The sequence below is a fragment of the Pristiophorus japonicus genome, chromosome 18, assembly GCF_044704955.1.
Source record: "Pristiophorus japonicus isolate sPriJap1 chromosome 18, sPriJap1.hap1, whole genome shotgun sequence".
Lineage (NCBI taxonomy): Eukaryota > Metazoa > Chordata > Chondrichthyes > Pristiophoridae > Pristiophorus > Pristiophorus japonicus.
In genome coordinates, this window is record NC_091994.1 from 6,055,419 (window position 1) to 6,074,969 (window position 19,551).

The 19,551-nt window shown below is 54.5% G+C and overlaps 1 protein-coding gene across 1 annotated transcript in view; it reads right to left on the reverse strand.

Annotated features, from left to right (window-relative positions):
• Positions 1 to 9,722: 9,722 nt before the first annotated feature.
• Positions 9,723 to 19,551, reverse strand: part of LOC139228524 (homer protein homolog 3-like) — a 13,775-nt gene continuing 3,946 nt past the window's right edge. The window contains exons 2-5 of the mRNA XM_070859595.1: positions 18,742 to 18,898; positions 18,377 to 18,487; positions 16,723 to 16,803; positions 9,723 to 16,326 (exon numbers count right to left, since the gene is read on the reverse strand). Coding sequence (XP_070715696.1) covers positions 16,129 to 16,326; positions 16,723 to 16,803; positions 18,377 to 18,487; positions 18,742 to 18,898 — 547 coding nt within the window. The 3' untranslated portion in view covers positions 9,723 to 16,128. The remainder of the gene's footprint in view (positions 16,327 to 16,722; positions 16,804 to 18,376; positions 18,488 to 18,741; positions 18,899 to 19,551) is intronic.

The window sequence follows — 19,551 nt, forward strand, 5'->3', positions numbered from 1 at the left end:
CGGCGCTTGACCCTTGCCCTGTGACCCCGCGCTGACCCCTGTGGAAGTGAGGCCCGTGGCCCGGGGCTGGAGTGAGCCTTTGCCCCCGCCTTGTGGCTGCTGCCGGAAAGTGACGATCCCCGGCCCTGCATCCAGTTAATCCCCAACTACCCCTCCCCCCCCATTGCCCTGTATAATCCCCAACTACCCCTCTCCGCCCATTGCCCTGTATAATCCACAAATTCCCCACTCCCCCCATTGCCCTGTATAATCCCCAACTACCCGTCTGCCCCCATTGCCCTGTATAATCCCCAACTACTCCTCTCCCCCCCCATTGCCCTCTATAATCCCCAACTACCCCTCTCCCCCCATCGCCCTGTATAATCCCCAACTACCCCTCTCCCATTGCCCTGTATAATCCCCAACTACCCCTCTCCCCCCATCGCCCTGTATAATCCCCAACTACCCCTCTCCTCCCATTGCCCTGTATAATCCCCAACTACCCCTCTCCCCCCATCGCCCTGTATAATCCCCAACTACCCCTCTCCCCCCCATCGCCCTGTATAATCCCCAACTACTCCTCTCCCCCCCCCCATTGCCCTGTATAATCCCCAACTACCGCTCTCCCCCCCCCCATTGCCCTGTATAATCCCCAAGTACCCCTCTCCCCCCATCGCCCTGTATAATCCCCAACTACCCCTCTCCCCCCATCGTCCTGTATAATCCCCAACTACCCCTCTCCCCCCATTGCCCTGTATAATCCCCAACTACCCCTCTCCCCCTATTGCCCTGTATAATCCCCAACTACCCCTCTCCCCCCCCCATCGCCCTGTATAATCCCCAACTACCCCTCTCCCCTCATTGCCCTGTATAATCCCCAACTACCCCTCTCCCCCCATTGCCCTGTATAATCCCCAACTACCCCTCTCCCCCTATTGCCCTGTATAATCCCCAACTACCCCTCCACCCCATTGCCCTGTATAATCCCCAACTACCCCTCCCCCCCCATTGCCCTGTATAATCCCCAACTACCCCTCCCCCCCCATTGCCCTGTATAATCCCCAACTACCCCTCTCCCCCCCATTGCCCTGTATAATCCCCAACTACCCCTCTCCCCCCATTGCCCTGTATAATCCCCAACTACCCCTCCACCCCATTGCCCTGTATAATCCCCAACTACCCCTCCCCCCCCATTGCCCTGTATAATCCCCAACTATCCCTCCCCCCCCATTGCCCTGTATAATCCCCAACTACCCCTCTCCCCCCATTGCCCTGTATAATCCCCAACTACCCCTCCCCCCCCCATTGCCCTGTATAATCACCAACTACCCCTCTCCCCCCATTGCCCTGTATAATCCCCAACTACCCCTCTCCCACATCGCCCTGTATAATCCCCAACTACACCTCCCCCTCCATCGCCCTGTATAATCCCCAACTACCCCTCCCCCCATTGCCTTGTATAATCCCCAACTACCCCTCTCCCCCCATTGCCTTGTATAATCCCCAACTACCCCTCTCTCCCCATTGCCTTGTATAATCCCCAACTACCCCTCTCCCCCCATTGCCTTGTATAATCCCCAACTACCCCTCTCCTCCCATTGCCCTGTATAATCCCCAACTACCCCTCTTCCCCCATTGCCCTGTATAATCCCCAACTACCCCTCTCCCCCCATTGCCCTGTATAATCCCCAACTACCCCTCTCCCCCCATTGCCCTGTATAATCCCCAACTACCCCTCTCCCCCCATTGCCCTGTATAATCCCCAACTACCGCTCTCCCCCCCATTGCCTTGTATAATCCCCAACTACCCCTCTCCCCCCATTGCCTTGTATAATCCCCAACTACCGCTCTCAGCCCCATTGCCCTGTATAATCCCCAACTACCCCTCTCCCCCCAATGCCCTGTATAATCCCCAACTACCCCTCTCCCCCCATTGCCCTGTATAATCCCCAACTACCCCTCTCCCCCCATTTCCCTGTATAATCCCCAGCTACCACTCTTCCCCCCCCCATCGCCCTTTATAATCCCCAACTACCCCTCTCCCCCCATTGCCCTGTATAATCCCCAACTACCTCTCTACCCCCATTGCCCTGAATAATCCCCAACTAACCCTCTCCCCCATTGCCTTGTATAATCCCCAACTATCCCTCCCCCCCGTATTGCCTTGTATAATCCCCAACTACCCCTTTCCGCCCATCGCCCTGTATAATCCCCAACTACCCCTCCCCCCATCGCCCTGTATAATCCCCAACTACCCCTCTCCCCCCCATTGCCCTGTATAATCCCCAACTACCCCTCTCTGCCCATTACCCTGTATAATCCCCAACTACCCCTCTCCCCCCATTGCCCTGTAAAATCCCCAACTACCCCTCTCCCCACCCATTGCCCTGCATAATCCCCAACTACCCCTCTCCCCCCATTGCCCTGTATAATCCCCAACTACCCCTCTCCCCCCATCGCCCTGTATAATCCCCAACTACCCCTCTCCCCCCATCGCTCTGTATAATCCCCAACTACCCCTCTCCCCCCATTGCCCTGTATAATCCCCAACTAACCCTCTCCCCCATTGCCTTGTATAATCCCCAACTATCCCTCTCCCCCCATTGCCTTGTATAATACCCAACGACCCCTCTCCCCCCCCATTGCCTTGTATAATACCAACTACCCCTCTCCCCCCCATCGCTCTGTATAATCCCCAACTACCCCTCTCCGCCCATTGCCCTGTATAATCCTCAACTACGCCTCTCCCCCATTGCCCTGTACAATCCCCAACTACCCCTCTCCCAACCCCATTGCCCTGTATAATCCCCAACTACCCCTCTCCCCCCATCGCCCTGTATAATCCGCAACTACCCCTCCCCCATCGCCCTGTATAATCCCCAACTACCCCTCCCCCATCGCCCTGTATAATCCCCAAGTACCCCTCCCCCATCACCCTGTATAATCCCCAACTACCCCTCTCTCCCCATTGCCCTGTATAATCCCCAACTACCCCTCTCCGCCCATCGCCCTGTATAATCCCCAACTACCCCTCTCCCCCCCCATTGCCCTGTATAATCCCCAACTACCCCTCTCTGCCCATTACCCTGTATAATCCCCAACTACCCCTCTCCCCCCATTGCCCTGTAAAATCCCCAACTACCCCTCTCCCCACCCATTGCCCTGTATAATCCCCAACTACCCTTCTCCGCCCATTGCCCTGTATAATCCCCAACTACCCCTCTCCCCCCCATCGCCCTGTATAATCCCCAACTACCCCTCTCCCCCCATCGCCCTGTATAATCCCCAACTACCCCTCTCCTCCCATTGCCCTGTATAATCCCCAACTACCCCTCTCCCCCCATCGCCCTGTATAATCCCCAACTACCCCTCTCCTCCCCATCGCCCTGTATAATCCCCAACTACCCCTCTCCCCCCCCCCATTGCCCTGTATAATCCCCAACTACCGCTCTCCCCCCCATTGCCCTGTATAATCCCCAACTACCCCTCTCCCCCCATCGTCCTGTATAATCCCCAACTACCCCTCCCCCCCCCATTGCCCTGTATAATCCCCAACTACCCCTCTCCCCCCATTGCCCTGTATAATCCCCAACTACCCCTCTCCCCCCATTGCCCTGTATAATCCCCAACTACCCCTCCACCCCATTGCCCTGTATAATCCCCAACTACCCCTCCCCCCCCATTTCCCTGTATAATCCCCAACTACCCCTCCCCCCCCATTGCCCTGTATAATCCCCAACTACCCCTCTCCCCCCATTGCCCTGTATAATCCCCAACTACCCCTCTCCCCCCATTGCCCTGTATAATCCCCAACTACCCCTCCACCCCATTGCCCTGTATAATCCCCAACTACCCCTCTCCCCCCATCGCCCTGTATAATCCCCAACTACCCCTCCCCCATCGCCCTGTATAATCCCCAACTACCCCTCCCCCATCGCCCTGTATAATCCCCAACTACCCCTCCCCCGTCGCCCTGTATAATCCCCAACTACCCCTCTCTCCCCATTGCCCTGTATAATCCCCAACTACCCCTCTCCGCCCATCGCCCTGTATAATCCTCAACTACCCCTCCCCCCCCATCGCCCTGTATAATCCCCAACTACCCCTCTCCCCCCCCATTGCCCTGTATAATCCCCAACTACCCCTCTCTGCCCATTACCCTGTATAATCCCCAACTACCCCTCTCCCCCCATTGCCCTGTAAAATCCCCAACTACCCCTCTCCCCACCCATTGCCCTGTATAATCCCCAACTACTCTTCTCCGCCCATTGCCCTGTATAATCCCCAACTACCCCTCTCCCCCCCCATTGCCCTGTATAATCCCCAACTACCCCTCTCCCCCCATCGCCCTGTATAATCCCCAACTACCCCTCTCCTCCCATTGCCCTGTATAATCCCCAACTACCCCTCTCCCCCCATCGCCCTGTATAATCCCCAACTACCCCTCTCCCCCCCATCGCCCTGTATAATCCCCAACTACCCCTCTCCCCCCCCCATTGCCCTGTATAATCCCCAACTACCGCTCTCCCCCCCCATTGCCCTGTATAATCCCCAACTACCCCTCTCCCCCCATCGTCCTGTATAATCCCCAACTACCCCTCCCCCCCCCATTGCCCTGTATAATCCCCAACTACCCCTCTCCCCCCATTGCCCTGTATAATCCCCAACTACCCCTCTCCCCCCATTGCCCTGTATAATCCCCAACTACCCCTCCACCCCATTGCCCTGTATAATCCCCAACTACCCCTCCCCCCCATTGCCCTGTATAATCCCCAACTACCCTTCCCCCCCCATTGCCCTGAATAATCCCCAATTACCCCTCTCCCCCATTGCCCTGTATAATCCCCAACTACCCCTCTCCCCCCATTGCCCTGTATAATCCCCAACTACCCCTCCACCCCATTGCCCTGTATAATCCCCAACTACCGCTCCACCCCATTGCCCTGTATAATCCCCAACTATCCCTCTCCCCCCATTGCCCTGTATAATCCCCAACTACCCCTCCCCCCCCATTGCCCTGTATAATCCCCAACTACCCCTCTCCCCCCATTGCCCTGTATAATCCCCAACTACCCCTCTCCCCCCATTGCCCTGTATAATCCCCAACTACCCCTCCACCCCATTGCCCTGTATAATCCCCAACTACCCCTCTCCCCCCATTGCCCTGTATAATCCCCAACTACCCCTCTCCCCCCATTGCCCTGTATAATCCCCAACTAACCCTCCACCCCATTGCCCTGTATAATCCCCAACTACCCCTCCACCCCATTGCCCTGTATAATCCCCAACTACCCCTCTCCCCCCATTGCCCTGTATAATCCCCAACTACCCCTCTCCCCCCATTGCCCTGTATAATCCCCAACTAACCCTCCACCCCATTGCCCTGTATAATCCCCAACTACCCCTCCCCCCATTGCCCTGTATAATCCCCAACTACCCCTCCCCCCCATTGCCCTGTATAATCACCAACTACCCCTCTCCCCCCATTGCCCTGTATAATCCCAACTACCCCTCTCCCCCCATTGCCCTGTATAATCCCCAACTACCCCTCTCCCCCCATCGCCCTGTATAATCCCCAACTACACCTCCCCCTCCATCGCCCTGTATAATCCCCAACTACCCCTCCTCCCATTGCCTTGTATAATCCCCAACTACCCCTCTCCCCCCATTGCCTTGTATAATCCCCAACTACCCCTCTCCCCCCATTGCCTTGTATAATCCCCAACTACCCCTCTCCCCCCATTGCCTTGTATAATCCCCAACTACCCCTCTCCTCCCATTGCCCTGTATAATCCCCAACTACCCCTCTTCCCCCATTGCCCTGTATAATCCCCAACTACCCCTCTCCCCCCATTGCCCTGTATTATCCCCAACTACCCCTCTCCCCCCATTGCCCTGTATAATCCCCAACTACCCCTCTCCCCCCATCGCCCTGTATAATCCCCAACTACACCTCCCCCTCCATCGCCCTGTATAATCCCCAACTACCCCTCCTCCCATTGCCTTGTATAATCCCCAACTACCCCTCTCCCCCCATTGCCCTGTATTATCCCCAACTACCCCTCTCCCCCCATTGCCCTGTATAATCCCCAACTACCCCTCTCCCCCCATTGCCCTGTATAATCCCCAACTAACGCTCTCCCCCCCATTGCCTTGTATAATCCCCAACTACCCCTCTCCCCCCATTGCCTTGTATAATCCCCAACTACCGCTCTCACCCCCATTGCCCTGTATAATCCCCAACTACCCCTCTCCCCCCAATGCCCTGTATAATCCCCAACTACCCCTCTCCCCCCATTGCCCTGTATAATCCCCAACTACCCCTCTCCCCCCATTTCCCTGTATAATCCCCAGCTACCCCTCTTCCCCCCCCCCCATCGCCCTTCATAATCCCCAACTACCCCTCTCCCACCATTGCCCTGTATAATCCCCAACTACCTCTCTACCCCATTGCCTTGTATAATCCCCAACTATCCCTCCCCCCCGTATTGCCTTGTATAATACCCAACGACCCCTCTCCCCCCCATCGCTCTGTATAATCCCCAACTACCCCTCTCCCCCCATTGCCCTGTATAATCCCCAACTAACCCTCTCCCCCATTGCCTTGTATAATCCCCAACTATCCCTCTCCCCCCATTGCCTTGTATAATACCCAACGACCCCTCTCCCCCCCATTGCCTTGTGTAATACCAACTACCCCTCTCCCCCCCATCGCTCTGTATAATCCTCAACTACCCCTCTCCCCCATTGCCCTGTACAATCCCCAGCTACCCCTCTCCCAACCCCATTGCCCTGTATAATCCCCAACTACCCCTCTCCGCCCATCGCCCTGTATAATCCCCAACTACCCCTCTCCGCCCATCGCCCTGTATAATCCCCAACTCCCCCTCTCCCCCCATCGCCCTGTATAATCCCCAACTACCCCTCCCCCATCGTCCTGTATAATCCCCAACTACCCCTCCCCCATCGCCCTGTATAATCCCCAACTACCCCTCCCCCATCGCCCTGTATAATCCCCAACTACCCCTCCCCCATCACCCTGTATAATCCCCAACTACCCCTCTCTCCCCATTGCCCTGTATAATCCCCAACTACCCCTCTCCGCCCATCGCCCTGTATAATCCTCAACTACCCCTCCCCCCCATCGCCCTGTATAATCCCCAACTACCCCTCTCCCCCCCCCCATTGCCCTGTATAATCCCCAACTACCCCTCTCTGCCCATTACCCTGTATAATCCCCAACTACCCCTCTCCCCCCATTGCCCTGTAAAATCCACAACTACCCCTCTCCCCACCCATTGCCCTGTATAATCCCCAACTACCCTTCTCCGCCCATTGCCCTGTATAATCCCCAACTATCCCTCTCCCCCCATTGCCCTGTATAATCTCCAACTACCCCTCTCCCCCCCCCATCGCCCTGTATAATCCCCAACTACCCCTCTCCCCCCATTGCCGTGTATAATCCCCAACTACCCCTCTCCCCCCATTGCCCTGTATAATCCCCAACTACCCCTCTCCCCCCATTGCCCTGTATAATCCCCAACTACCCCTCTCCCCCCATTGCCCTGTATAATCCCCAACTACCCCTCTCCCCCCCATCGCCCTGTATAATCCCCAACTACCCCTCTCCCCCCCATTGCCCTGTATAATCCCCAACTACCCCTCTCCCCCCATCGCCCTGTATAATCCCCAACGAACCCACTGCCGTGCTCTCTCCCCAACGAACCCACTACCGTGCTCTCTCCCCATAACCATCATAGGCTGTCCCTCGAAATCGAGGAAGACTTGCTTCCACTCTAAAAGTGAGTTCTCAGGTGACTGTACAGTCCAATATGGGAATTGTAGTCTCTGTCACAGGTGGGACAGACAGTGGTTGAAGGAAAGGGTGGGTGGGGAGTCTGGTTTGCCGCACGCTCCTTCCGCTGCCCACACTTGATTTCTGCATGCTCTCGGCGACGAGACTCGAGGTGCTCAGCGCCCTCCCAGATGCTCTTCCTCCAATTAGGGCGGTCTTTGGCTAGGGATTCCCAGGTGTCGGTGGGGATGCTGCATTCCACAGCCCTGTATCAATCCCACTACACCACTCTCTCCCCACAGCCCTGTATCAATCCCAAACTAATCCCACTGCCCCGCTCTCTCCCCACAGCCCTGTATCAATCCCAAACTAATCCCACTGCCCCGCTCTCTCCCCACAGCCCTGTATCAATCCCAAACTAATCCCACTGCCCCGCTCTCTCCCCACAGCCCTGTATCAATCCCAAACTAATCCCACTGCCCCGCTCTCTCCCCACAGCCCTGTATCAATCCCAAACTAATCCCACTGCCCCGCTCTCTCCCCACAGCCCTGTATCAATCCCAAACTAATCCCACTGCCCCGCTCTCTCCCCACAGCCCTGTATCAATCCCAAACTAATCCCACTGCCCCGCTCTCTCCCCACAGCCCTGTATCAATCCCAAACTAATCCCACTGCCCCGCTCTCTCCCCACAGCCCTGTATCAATCCCAAACTAATCCCACTGCCCCGCTCTCTCCCCACAGCCCTGTATCAATCCCAAACTAATCCCACTGCCCCGCTCTCTCCCCACAGCCCTGTATCAATCCCCAAACTAATCCCACTGCCCCGCTCTCTCGCCACAGCCTTATATCAATCCCCAAACTAATCCCACTGCCCCGCTCTCTCCCCATAGCCCTGTACCAATCCCAAACTAATCCCACTGCCCCACCCTCTCCCCATAGCCCTGTACCAATCCCAAACTAATCCCACTGCCTCGCCCTCTCCCCATAGTCCTGTACCAATCCCAAACTAATCCCACTGCCCCGCCCTCTCCCCATAGTCCTGTACCAATCCCAAACTAATCCCACTACCCCGCTCTCTCCCCATAGTCCTGTACCAATCCCAAACTAATCCCACTGCCCCGCTCTCTCCCCATAGTCCTGTACCAATCCCAAACTAATCCCACTCTCTCCCCATCGTCCTGTACCAACTCCACACTAATCCCACTGCCCCACTCTCTCCCCAAAGCCCTGTATAAATCCCCAAACTAATCCCACTGCCCCACTCTCTCCCCAAAGCCCTGTATAAATCCCAAACTAATCCCACTGCCCCACTCTCTCCCCATAGCCCTGTATCAATCCCACACTAATCCCACTCTCTCCCCATAGATCCCACTCTCTCCCCATAGCCCTGTATCAATCCCAAACTAATCCCACTGTCCCGCTCTCCCCATAGCCCTGTATCAATCCCAAACTAATCCCACTGTCCCGCTCTCCCCATAGCCCTGTATCAATCCCAAACTAATCCCACTGCCCCACTCTCTCCCCATAGCCCTGTATCAATCCCAAACTAATCCCACTGTCTCGCTCTCCCCATAGCCCTGTATCAATCCCCAAACTAATCCCACTGTCCCGCTCTCCCCATAGCCCTGTATCAATCTCTGCTTCAAAATATTTATCCAAATTTCCAGTAGAAGTTGCCATGGATTGTGCCTCAGATATTCCCTGTGGGAAATACTTCCAGCTCTATCAGCGGCTGTGGCAGAATATTTTCCCCAATCTCTCTTCTCAACCAATGATGGATTTAAATTGATGGGCCCTGGTCACTGAAATAGTCTATTCGTGATTCAGCCTCCAAACCCTTCCTCACTTTAGCCCAGGAGGGGGAGCCTGGAGAACACCGAGAAGAACAGGTAAAAAAATTCAATAAACTAATTAGTGAGTTTTGAGGATGAAAGAAACAGATGGCGGACAGTATTAAATATGGATTTTATTTTTATTCTGAACTGAGAAACACACATCTACAAATGCTTAATTCACTGTTTAAAAGACTTCTTAGGAATTAATTATTAACTAACAGTCAACCAGTCAAACCTAAAATCAAACAGTCTTTAGGTACATGCTCGAATGATATGTTGTACTGATTATATTATGCTGCAAATACCGTGTACATAATGCATATTATACGGTATGTGCAGCGTATAATAGTGTGCATGGTATATGCAGCGTATTATACACTGTACGCAGTATGTGCAGTGTAGTATACACACTATGCGGTATGTGCAGTGTATTATACACTGTACACAGAATGTGCTGCGTATTATACACACTGTACACGGAATGTGCAGCGTATTATACGCACTGTGCACGGTATGTGCTGCGTATTATACGCACTGTACACGGTATGTGCAGCGTATTATACTCACTGTACACGGTATGTGCAGTGTATAATACGCACTGTACACGGTATGTGCAGCGTATTATACACACTGTGTACATGGTATGTGCAGCGAATTATACACGCTGTGTACACGGCATGTGCAGCGAATTATACACACTTTACACGGTATGTGCTGCGTATTATACACACTGTATACGGTATGTGCTGCATATTATACACTTTGTACACGGTATGTGCAGTGTATCATATACACGGTATGTGCAACATATTATACACACTGTACACAGTATGTACAGCGTTTATACACACTGTACATGGTGTGTGCAGCATATTATACAGACTGTACACGGTATGTGCAGCATATTATACACTGTACACAGTATGTGCAGCGTATTATACACACTGTGTACACAGTATGTGCAGCGTATTATACACTGTGTACACGATATGTGCAGCATATTATACACACTTTACACGGTTTGTGCAGCGTATTATACACAGTGTACACGATATGTGCAGCATATTATACACACTGTACACGATATGTGCAGCGTATTATACACACTGTGTACACGGTATGTGCAGCATATTATACAGACTGTACACGGTATGTGCAGCGTATTATACACACGGTACACGGTATGTGCAGCGTATTATACACACTGTGTACACGATATGTGCAGCGTATTATACACACTGTGTACACGGTATGTGCAGCGTATTATACACACTGTGTACACGGTATGTGCAGCGTATTATACACACTGTGTACATGGTATGTGCAGCGTATTATACACATTGTACACGGTATGTGCAGCATTTTATACACACGGTATGTGCAGCGTATTATACACACGGTATGTGCAGCGTATTATACACACTGTACATGATATGTGCAGCGTATTATACACAGTGTACACGGTATGTGCAGCATATTATACACACTGTGTACGCGGTATGTACAGCGTATTATACACACGGTACGAGGTATGTGCAGCGTATCATACACTGTACGCGGTATGTGCAGCATGTTATACACACTGTACGGGGTTTATGCAGCATATTGTATATACTGTACACGGTATGTGCAGCATATTATACACACTGTGTACATGGTATGTGCAGTGTATTATACACACTGTACGAGGTATGTGCAGCGTATTATACACACTGTACGCAGTATGTGTAGCGTATTATACACACTGTGTACATGGTATGTGCAGTGTATTATACACACTGTACGCAGTATGTGTAGCGTATTATACACACTGTGTACGCGGTATGTGCAGCGTATTATACGCACTGTGTACATGGTATGTACAGCGTATTATAGACACTGTGTATGTGAAGTGTATTATACACACTGTGTACGCAGTATGTGCAGAGTATTATACACATACCGCGTACAATGTGCATAATATACTGCAGATATTGTGTACTTGCTGCCTTGAATGCGCATCCTGCTTGCGTATATACTCTGTACAAGCCGTGTGTGTAGACTGTGTGCATGTATGTATATCCTGTGCACGTGATGTGTATACGCTGCATTTAGACTGTGTGTAGACTGGATATGGCCTGTTTTCTCACTCTGTTTAAAAGGGACTAAAAGTTGCACAATTTAATAAATATCTCATACACTGACAAATTGTAGTTTATTTTACACAAATATCAAAAATCTCATAGTGGTTGTATTGTAGCCCATACTGAATTATTAATTCTAATTATTAAAGCTAGGAATAAATACCATATGGATTGCTTGACTAAACAATATTGAGAGTTCTAACACAGAGTGGTTTTGATGGTTGGAGCGTAGTCTGATGGAGTGATCAGTGACCAGGGTCTGGGGGAGAGGCAGTGTCCCAGTCCCGGGGTCTGGGGGACACGCAGTGTCCCAGTCCCGGGGTCTGGGGGAGATGCAGTGTCCCAGTCCCGGGGTCTGGGGGAGACGCAGATGTCTCGTCCCGGGGTCTGGGGGACACGCAGTGTCCCAGTCCCGGGGTCTGGGGGAGACGCAGTGTCCCAGTCCCGGGGTCTGGGGGACACGCAGTGTCCCAGTCCCGGGGTCTGGGGGACACGCAGACGTCTTGTCCCCGTCATTCTCACTTGCTTTTTTAAACCAGCACTCGAGTGAGTTGGTGACTTGCCTTGTGTTTGTACAGCCTGACATTGCATCCGGTCTGCAGTTTCGAGATTATTTCAGCCCTCACAGGAGGTGCAGTGCCCAGACTGTGTGTGAATCACTCTGCAGGACATGCGCCTGGGTTTATAGCACTGGGGTTCGGGAGCTCTGGGATCGGGAGATTGGGATCAGGGATCTGGACCAGGCGATCGGGGATCAGGAATAATGGGGTTGGCTTCACCTTGTTCTGCGTGTTATGAAAATCCTAATGCAAGTGTGTAATTAGCACAAACAGAGTTCACCCCGAGAGTATTGGCTCTGGGAAATGCTGAAAATTCTCAACTACGGACCGCTGTTGATTTTAACACAATTTGGCAAATGTGACAAAAATAACGATTTGGACAGTTTTCCGTTGCCATTGGAAACAGCAGCGGAGCGAAAGATTGACGCGAGCAGCGTACTCCAGATGAGGTGTTCAACAACGTTGAGAGGCGATCTTATTGATTCTGAGGGGGCTCGACAGATGCAGAGAGGATGTTTCCCCTCGTGGGGGAATCTAGAACTAGGGGGCATAGCTTCAGAATAAGGGGTCGCCCATTTAAAACGGAGATGAGGAGGAATTTCTTCTCTCAGAGAGTCGTGAATCTGAATTCTCTGCCCCAGAGAGCTGTGGAGGCTGGGTCATTGAATATATTTAACGTGGAGATAGATAGATTTTTGAACGATAAGGGAGTCAAGGGTTATGGGGAGCGGGCGGGGAAGTGGTGTTGAGGCCAGGATCAGATCAGCCATGATCTTATTGAATGGTGGAGCAGGCTCGAGGGGCCAAATGGCCGACTCCTGCTCCTATTTCTTATCTTATGTTCCCGGCACTGATCCTACACCAGCGGGAGACAGAGCGCAGGCACCACAGACAAAGCCCCACTCATCGCATCCAAGCCAAGGCGGGGACATGGAAATACAAAGGCAGAGAGATGTCAAGCGGGACGCTAGCTCACTATCACCCGTTTTAAACAATCGTACAAACTCAAAATTACCCCCAGCATGTCAGCAGGATTTTCAACCAATGATAGATCACTGTCCGAGCTCCACCCGGGGTCACTGGGCAGTGATCAGGAGCAGGAACCCTGGCTGATTTCCCCTCTCTCTAACCCAGGGGTCACTGGGCAGTGATCAGGAGCAGGAGCCCTGGCTGATTTCCTCTCTCTCTCTAACCCAGGGGTCACTGGACAGTGATCAGGAGCAGGAACCCTGGCTGATTTCCTCTCTCTCTCTAACCCAGGGATCACTGGGCAGTGATCAGGAGCAGGAACCCTGGCTGATTTCCTCTCTCTCTAACCCAGGGGTCACTGGGCAGTGATCAGGAGCAGGAACCCTGGCTGATTTCCTCTCTCTCTAACCCAGGGGTCACTGGTCAGGGATCAGGAGCAGGAACCCTGGCTGATTTCCCCTCTCTCTAACCCAGGGGTCACTGGACAGTGATCAGGAGCAGGATCCCTGGATGACCTTTCCCCTCTAACCCAGGGGAAATTGTGGCCAGTTGTCGACCCTGCTGTCTCCCCGGCTAAGATCAGCCTTGAAGTCACATGACTCGATAAACTCGCTGACAGAGTTCAGGATTAGCATTTACTTGAGGTTTAAGCAGAGACACAGTCAGCAGAAATCAGTCTCTCCGCCTGGCCCATAGCTCACAGTCTGACCTGCCAATGCGCTTCCTCTGACCTCCGCAGCAATCACTGGGAGGACAGCTCACCTCTCACGTCACCACGCTCCTTAATCTCTGCGCTGTGACAGAACAATGTGACAGCCACATCTCGAGGTCTCGCAATGTAAACAAAAGGTTACAACTCGTCACATCTTAACACCGGCACTAATCTAACGCTAATCACTTCTGTGTTCCCACCGGGTGAACATCCTAAGATTCTAAATCTACCAGCCTGCTGCCACCTATAAATGGGACCGCAGAAACTGTGGCCATTAATTCAGACCCTGCAACATATACACTGAGCGTCAACAAGCTACAGTTACTGAGAGATTGAAACAAAAGAGTGTGGCACAGTGAGTACAGCCTGACACAGACACAAGACAGGACGCAGGCCCAGCTCATCCCACATCCCTGCAATAAACAGACCACACAAGGACTTTCAGAAGGCGTTTGACAAAGTACCACATAATACACTTGTTAGCAAAATTGAAGCCCATGGGATTGAAGGGACAGCGGCAGTTGTTGTTTGTTGGATATAAAATCGGCGAAGGGACAGAAAGCAGACAGTAGTGTGAACGGGTGTTTTGCAGACTGGAGGGAAGCCTACAGTGATGTTCCCCCAGGGGTCGGTGTTGGGACCACTGCTCTGTTTGATACACATTAATGACCTGGACTTGGGTATACTGGGCGTAATTTCAAAGTTTGCAAATGGCACAAATTGTAGTAAACAATGAGGCGAATGGTAACAGACTTCAGGACAGAGACAGGCCGGTGAATTGGGCAGACACGGGGCAGATGGAGTTTAACAGAGAGAAGTGTGAAGCGATACATTTCGGTAGGAAGAACGAGGAGAGACAATATAAACTAAAGGATACAATTTAAAGGGGGTGCAGGAACAGAGAGACCAGGGGGTGTACCCACACAAGTCTCTGAAGGTGGCGGGACAAGTTGAGAAGGTTGTGATCCTTGGCTTCAGAAATAGAGGCATAGAGTACATAAGCAGGGAGGCTTCGCTAAACCTGTATAAAACACGGGTTAGGCCCAAGCTGGAGTGTTGTGTCCAATTCTGGGCACAGCACTTTCGGAGGGATATCAAGGCCTTAGAGAGGGTGCAAAGGGGATTTACCAGAATGGTCCCAGGGATGAGGGACTTCAGTTATGTGGTGAGACTGGGATAGCTCTCTTTAGAAGGTTAGGGGGAGATTTGATAGAGGTGTTCAAAATCATGAAGGGTTTTGATAGTAAATAAGGAGACTGTTTCCAGGGGCAGGAGGGTCGGGAACCAGAGGGACACAGATTGACGATAATTGGCAAAAGAATCAGAGGGGGAGATGGAGAATTTTCTTTACGCAGTGAGTTGTTGTGATCTGGAATGCGCCTCCCGAAAGGGCGGTGGGAGCAGTGTGTGGGGTATATCGGTGTTACAGTGAGGGGTGTGGGGTATATCGGTGTTACAGTTGAGGGGTGTGGGATATATCGGTGTTACAGTGAGGGGTGTGGGGTATATCAGTGTTACAGTGAGGGGTGTGGGGTATATCGGTGTTACAGTTGAGGGGTGTGGGATATATCGGTGTTACAGTGTGGGGTGTGGGGTATATCAGTGTTACAGTGAGGGGTGTGGGGTATATCGGTGTTACAGTTGAGGGGTGTGGGGTATATCGGTGTTACAGTTGAGGGGTGTGGGATATATCGGTGTTACGGTGTGGGGTATATCAGTGTTACAGTGAGGGGTGTGGGATATATCGGTGTTACAGTTGAGGGGTGTGGGATATATCGGTGTTACAGTGAGGGGTGTGGGATATATCGGTGTTACAGTGAGGGGTGTGGGGTGTATCGGTGTTACAGTGAGGGGTGTGGGGTGTATCGGTGTTACAGTGAGGGGTGTGGGATATATCGGTGTTACAGTGAGGGGTGTGGGGTATATCTGTTACAGTGAGGGGTGTGGGGTATATCGGTGTTACAGTGAGGGGTGTGGGGTGTATCGGTGTTACAGTGAGGGGTGTGGGGTGTATCGGTGTTACAGTGAGGGGTGTGGGGTATATCAGCGTTACAGTGGGGGGCGATGACACCCCTTGAGGGGGTGTTGCGTGTGAGGGAGTCACGGGACATCGAGGGGACCCAAGGTCATGGCTCCAAGTCCGGCTGCACAATTCAAGACTTTTCCTCTTTCTCTGCAATTTTAGCTAAACTCTGGCGCAAATCGTTTAGTTCGTAAAGCTTGACGTCGAGGATATCGAGAAGTTTGCGGGCGTCGCACTGGATCCGCTCTCGATCGTTCACACAGTCGACCAGAGTCTGCTCCACATCCTGCAGCTGCTGCTCCAGCTCCGCATTCCGACCCTCGACCTCCTGACAACAAAAGGGCAAAGGTGAGGGCCGTTACCGTCAGACCCACAGGCCGTTCCCTGACCAGAGACCCACAGGGACAAGGCCCCCAAACCCTGAGCCCCGTGTCCCCTTCCCCCTCCCTCCTCCTCCGTGACCCCCTCCCTGACTATTTCCCGCACCCCCCTGTCTATCCCCATCCCCCCATGCCCCACCCTGTCTACCATCCCCCGTAGCCCCCTCCCCCTACCTCCCCCTCCGTGACCCCCCTCTCTCCCTGTCTATCCCCCGCTTCCCGTCCCTCCCCTCCCTGACTATTCCCTGCCCCCCCCTGTCTAGCCCCATGCCCCCCGCCGTCCATCCCTTCCCCAGTGCCCCCACCCTGTCAACCCCACCCCCGTGGCCCCCTCCCCCCAGTACCTGCAGTCTGAGCAGCGCTTCCTCCCGGTCAGTCTCTAACTCATTCACATCAGATTTTTGGCTCCTCAACAGCTGGATCTCCTGAGAGAAACAAAAAGATCAGTGAGACGGGGGCAGGGGGAGAGCGGAGAGCGGGGAGCGGGGCGAGGCTCGGGGAGAGCGGGGCTGGGGCTCGGGGAGAGCGGGGCCGGAGCTCGGGGAGAGCGGGGCGAGGCTCGGGGAGAGCGGGGAGCGGGGCGAGGCTCGGGGAGAGCGGGGCCGGAGCTCGGGGAGAGCGGGGCGAGGCTCGGGGAGAGCGGGGAGCGGGGCGAGGCTCGGGGAGAGCGGGGCCGGAGCTCGGGGAGAGCGGGGCCGGAGCTCGGGGAGAGCGGGGCCGGAGCTCGGGGAGAGCGCTCCGATGCCAAACTCTCACTTTGATCGAAACCCCTACGATTGTGTTGGGTTCGGGTTTCTCTCACTGACCTCGCTCAGCCCAGAGCCCGAAAGCAGACAGACTGCCCCAGCACATCCTCGTCACCCAGTGTGTGCCGTTACACGCTGACACATGCAGTCTCGGTGACCCAGTGCGTGCCGTTACACGCAGCCGGGCTTCGAGACTGAGACAGAATCTACAGCAACCCCCAGGCCACTTGGTCCAACTGGTCCATGCTGGTGTTTACGCTGCACACTATCGAGTAATGAGCTGCTCGAATCTTCACAAACCCTCGATGCTCAAACCCGTTCAGACACCAACTGAGCAATCACAGCATTCTCTTCTCTCAGTCATTCGCTTCTCGATTGTCACAGAGCGGCCCAGGATACTTTCCCGGCACTGCCATGTGCCCGTCTCTCACTCCCACACGATTCTTCGATGCACAGATTCAACGAGCGCTGACACTCGGTCTGGGCATCAATATCGGACGGGCAGGGGACCCGCGCCCTGTCTCCGGGGGGGCACATGCCCTGTCACCAGGCAGAGCCCTGTCTCTGGGCGGGTGGAACCCGCGTCCTGTCTCCGGGGGGGCACATGCCCTGTCACCAGGCAGGCACGGCCAGCCTCCGGGCGGGCAGAGCCCTGTCTCTGGGCGGGTGGGACCCGCGCCCTATCACCGGGCGGGCAGGGCCCTGTCACCGGGGGGGCAGGGGCGTGTCACCGGGGGGGGGGGGGGCAGGGGCTTGTCACTGGGCGGGCAGCATCTTGCTGCTGACACACAGCGGCTATCACAGAGAGACACAAACACAAGCCGGACACTTAAAGGGGTCAGCAGCGATCAGGGGATGGTGACATTGCTCGCGAGAAACTGGGGCCATTGAACAAAATGTTCCGGAATCCTCGGCCAGTGTCACTACACCACATTCATCTCACTTTCAATCACCGAGCATGAGCAAACCCGCCACAGAAAACTCTCCGAACAAAACACAAGCTCACAGGTCACAGCCCGAGCGTGTGGGTGATGTCACTGCCCGCACGTGTGGGTGATGTCACTGCCCGCGCGTGTGGGTGATGTCACTGCCCGAGCGTGTGGGTGATGTCACTGCCCGAGCGTGTGGGTGATGTCACTGCCCGAGCGTGTGGGTGATGTCACTGCCCGCGCGTGTGGGTGATGTCACTGCCCGAGCGTGTGGGTGATGTCACTGCCCGGACGTGTGGGTGATGTCACAGAGGTGAGGTTACCTCCTCTTTTTCCTTTAGCAGCGTCTCCAGCTCCTCCACGGATTGGCTGAGGTCCGTGTTCTGAGTGGCAACTGTTACAACGTCCTCACCTTGGGACTCGAGCTCAATAACCTGGAGTCGGGGCGGGGGGAAGAGGGGGGGGAATGAAGGGAAGAGGTTGATGAACTGCTCGGTTCTAAAATAATTTATTAATTCAAGCCACGGATTGAATGTTCTCGTCTCAAAGATGCTGAAGGGAGCATCATCAAGTCGTCCCTTCCCCCCCTTCCGCCGCCCCCCACACCCACGCTTTCCCACCCCCCCCACCACGCTGCTCCCCCAGCCCCCCCCCAACGCTTCTCCCTCCCCCAGTCCCAGCTCCTCACCCGCTCGCGCAGTTTGTCCGACTCCTCTTTATAAGCCACCAGCTGTTTCTTCCATTGCTCGACGGTGATGTTGGATTCGTGTAGCGCCTGCACCAGCTTCGTGTTGTTCTCCTGCAGCGCAAACAGCTCCAGCTCCCACGGCGACTCGCCGATAGAACTGGAGAGAGAGTGAGAGAGAGGGTGGGAGTGAGAGAGAGAGGGAGGGAGGGTGGGAGTGAGAGAGTGAGAGAGTGAGAGGGAGGGTGGGAGTGAGAGAGTGAGAGAGTGAGAGGGAGGGTGGAAGTGAGAGAGTGAGAGGGAGGGGTGAGAGTGAGAGGGAGGGTGGGAGCGAGAGAGTGAGAGGGAGGGTGGGAGCGAGCAAGTGAGAGGGAGGGTGGGAGCGAGCGAGCGAGAGGGAGGGTGGGAGCGAGCGAGCGAGAGGGAGGGTGGGAGCGAGCGAGAGGGAGGGTGGGAGCGAGCGAGAGGGAGGGTGGGAGCGAGCGAGAAGGAGGGTGGGAGCGAGCGAGAGGGAGGGTGGGAGCGAGCGAGAGGGAGGGTGGAGCGAGCGAGAGGGAGGGTGGGAGCGAGCGAGAGGGAGGGTGGGAGCGAGCGAGAGAGAGGGTGGGAGCGAGCGAGAGGAGGGAGGGTGGGAGCGAGCGAGAGGGAGGGTGGGAGCGAGCGAGAGGGAGGGTGGGAGCGAGCGAGAGGGAGGGTGGGAGCGAGCGAGAGGGAGGGTGGGAGCGAGCGAGAGGGAGGGTGGGAGCGAGCGAGAGGGGAGGGTGGGAGCGAGCGAGAGGGAGGGTGGGAGCGAGCGAGAGGGAGGGTGGGAGC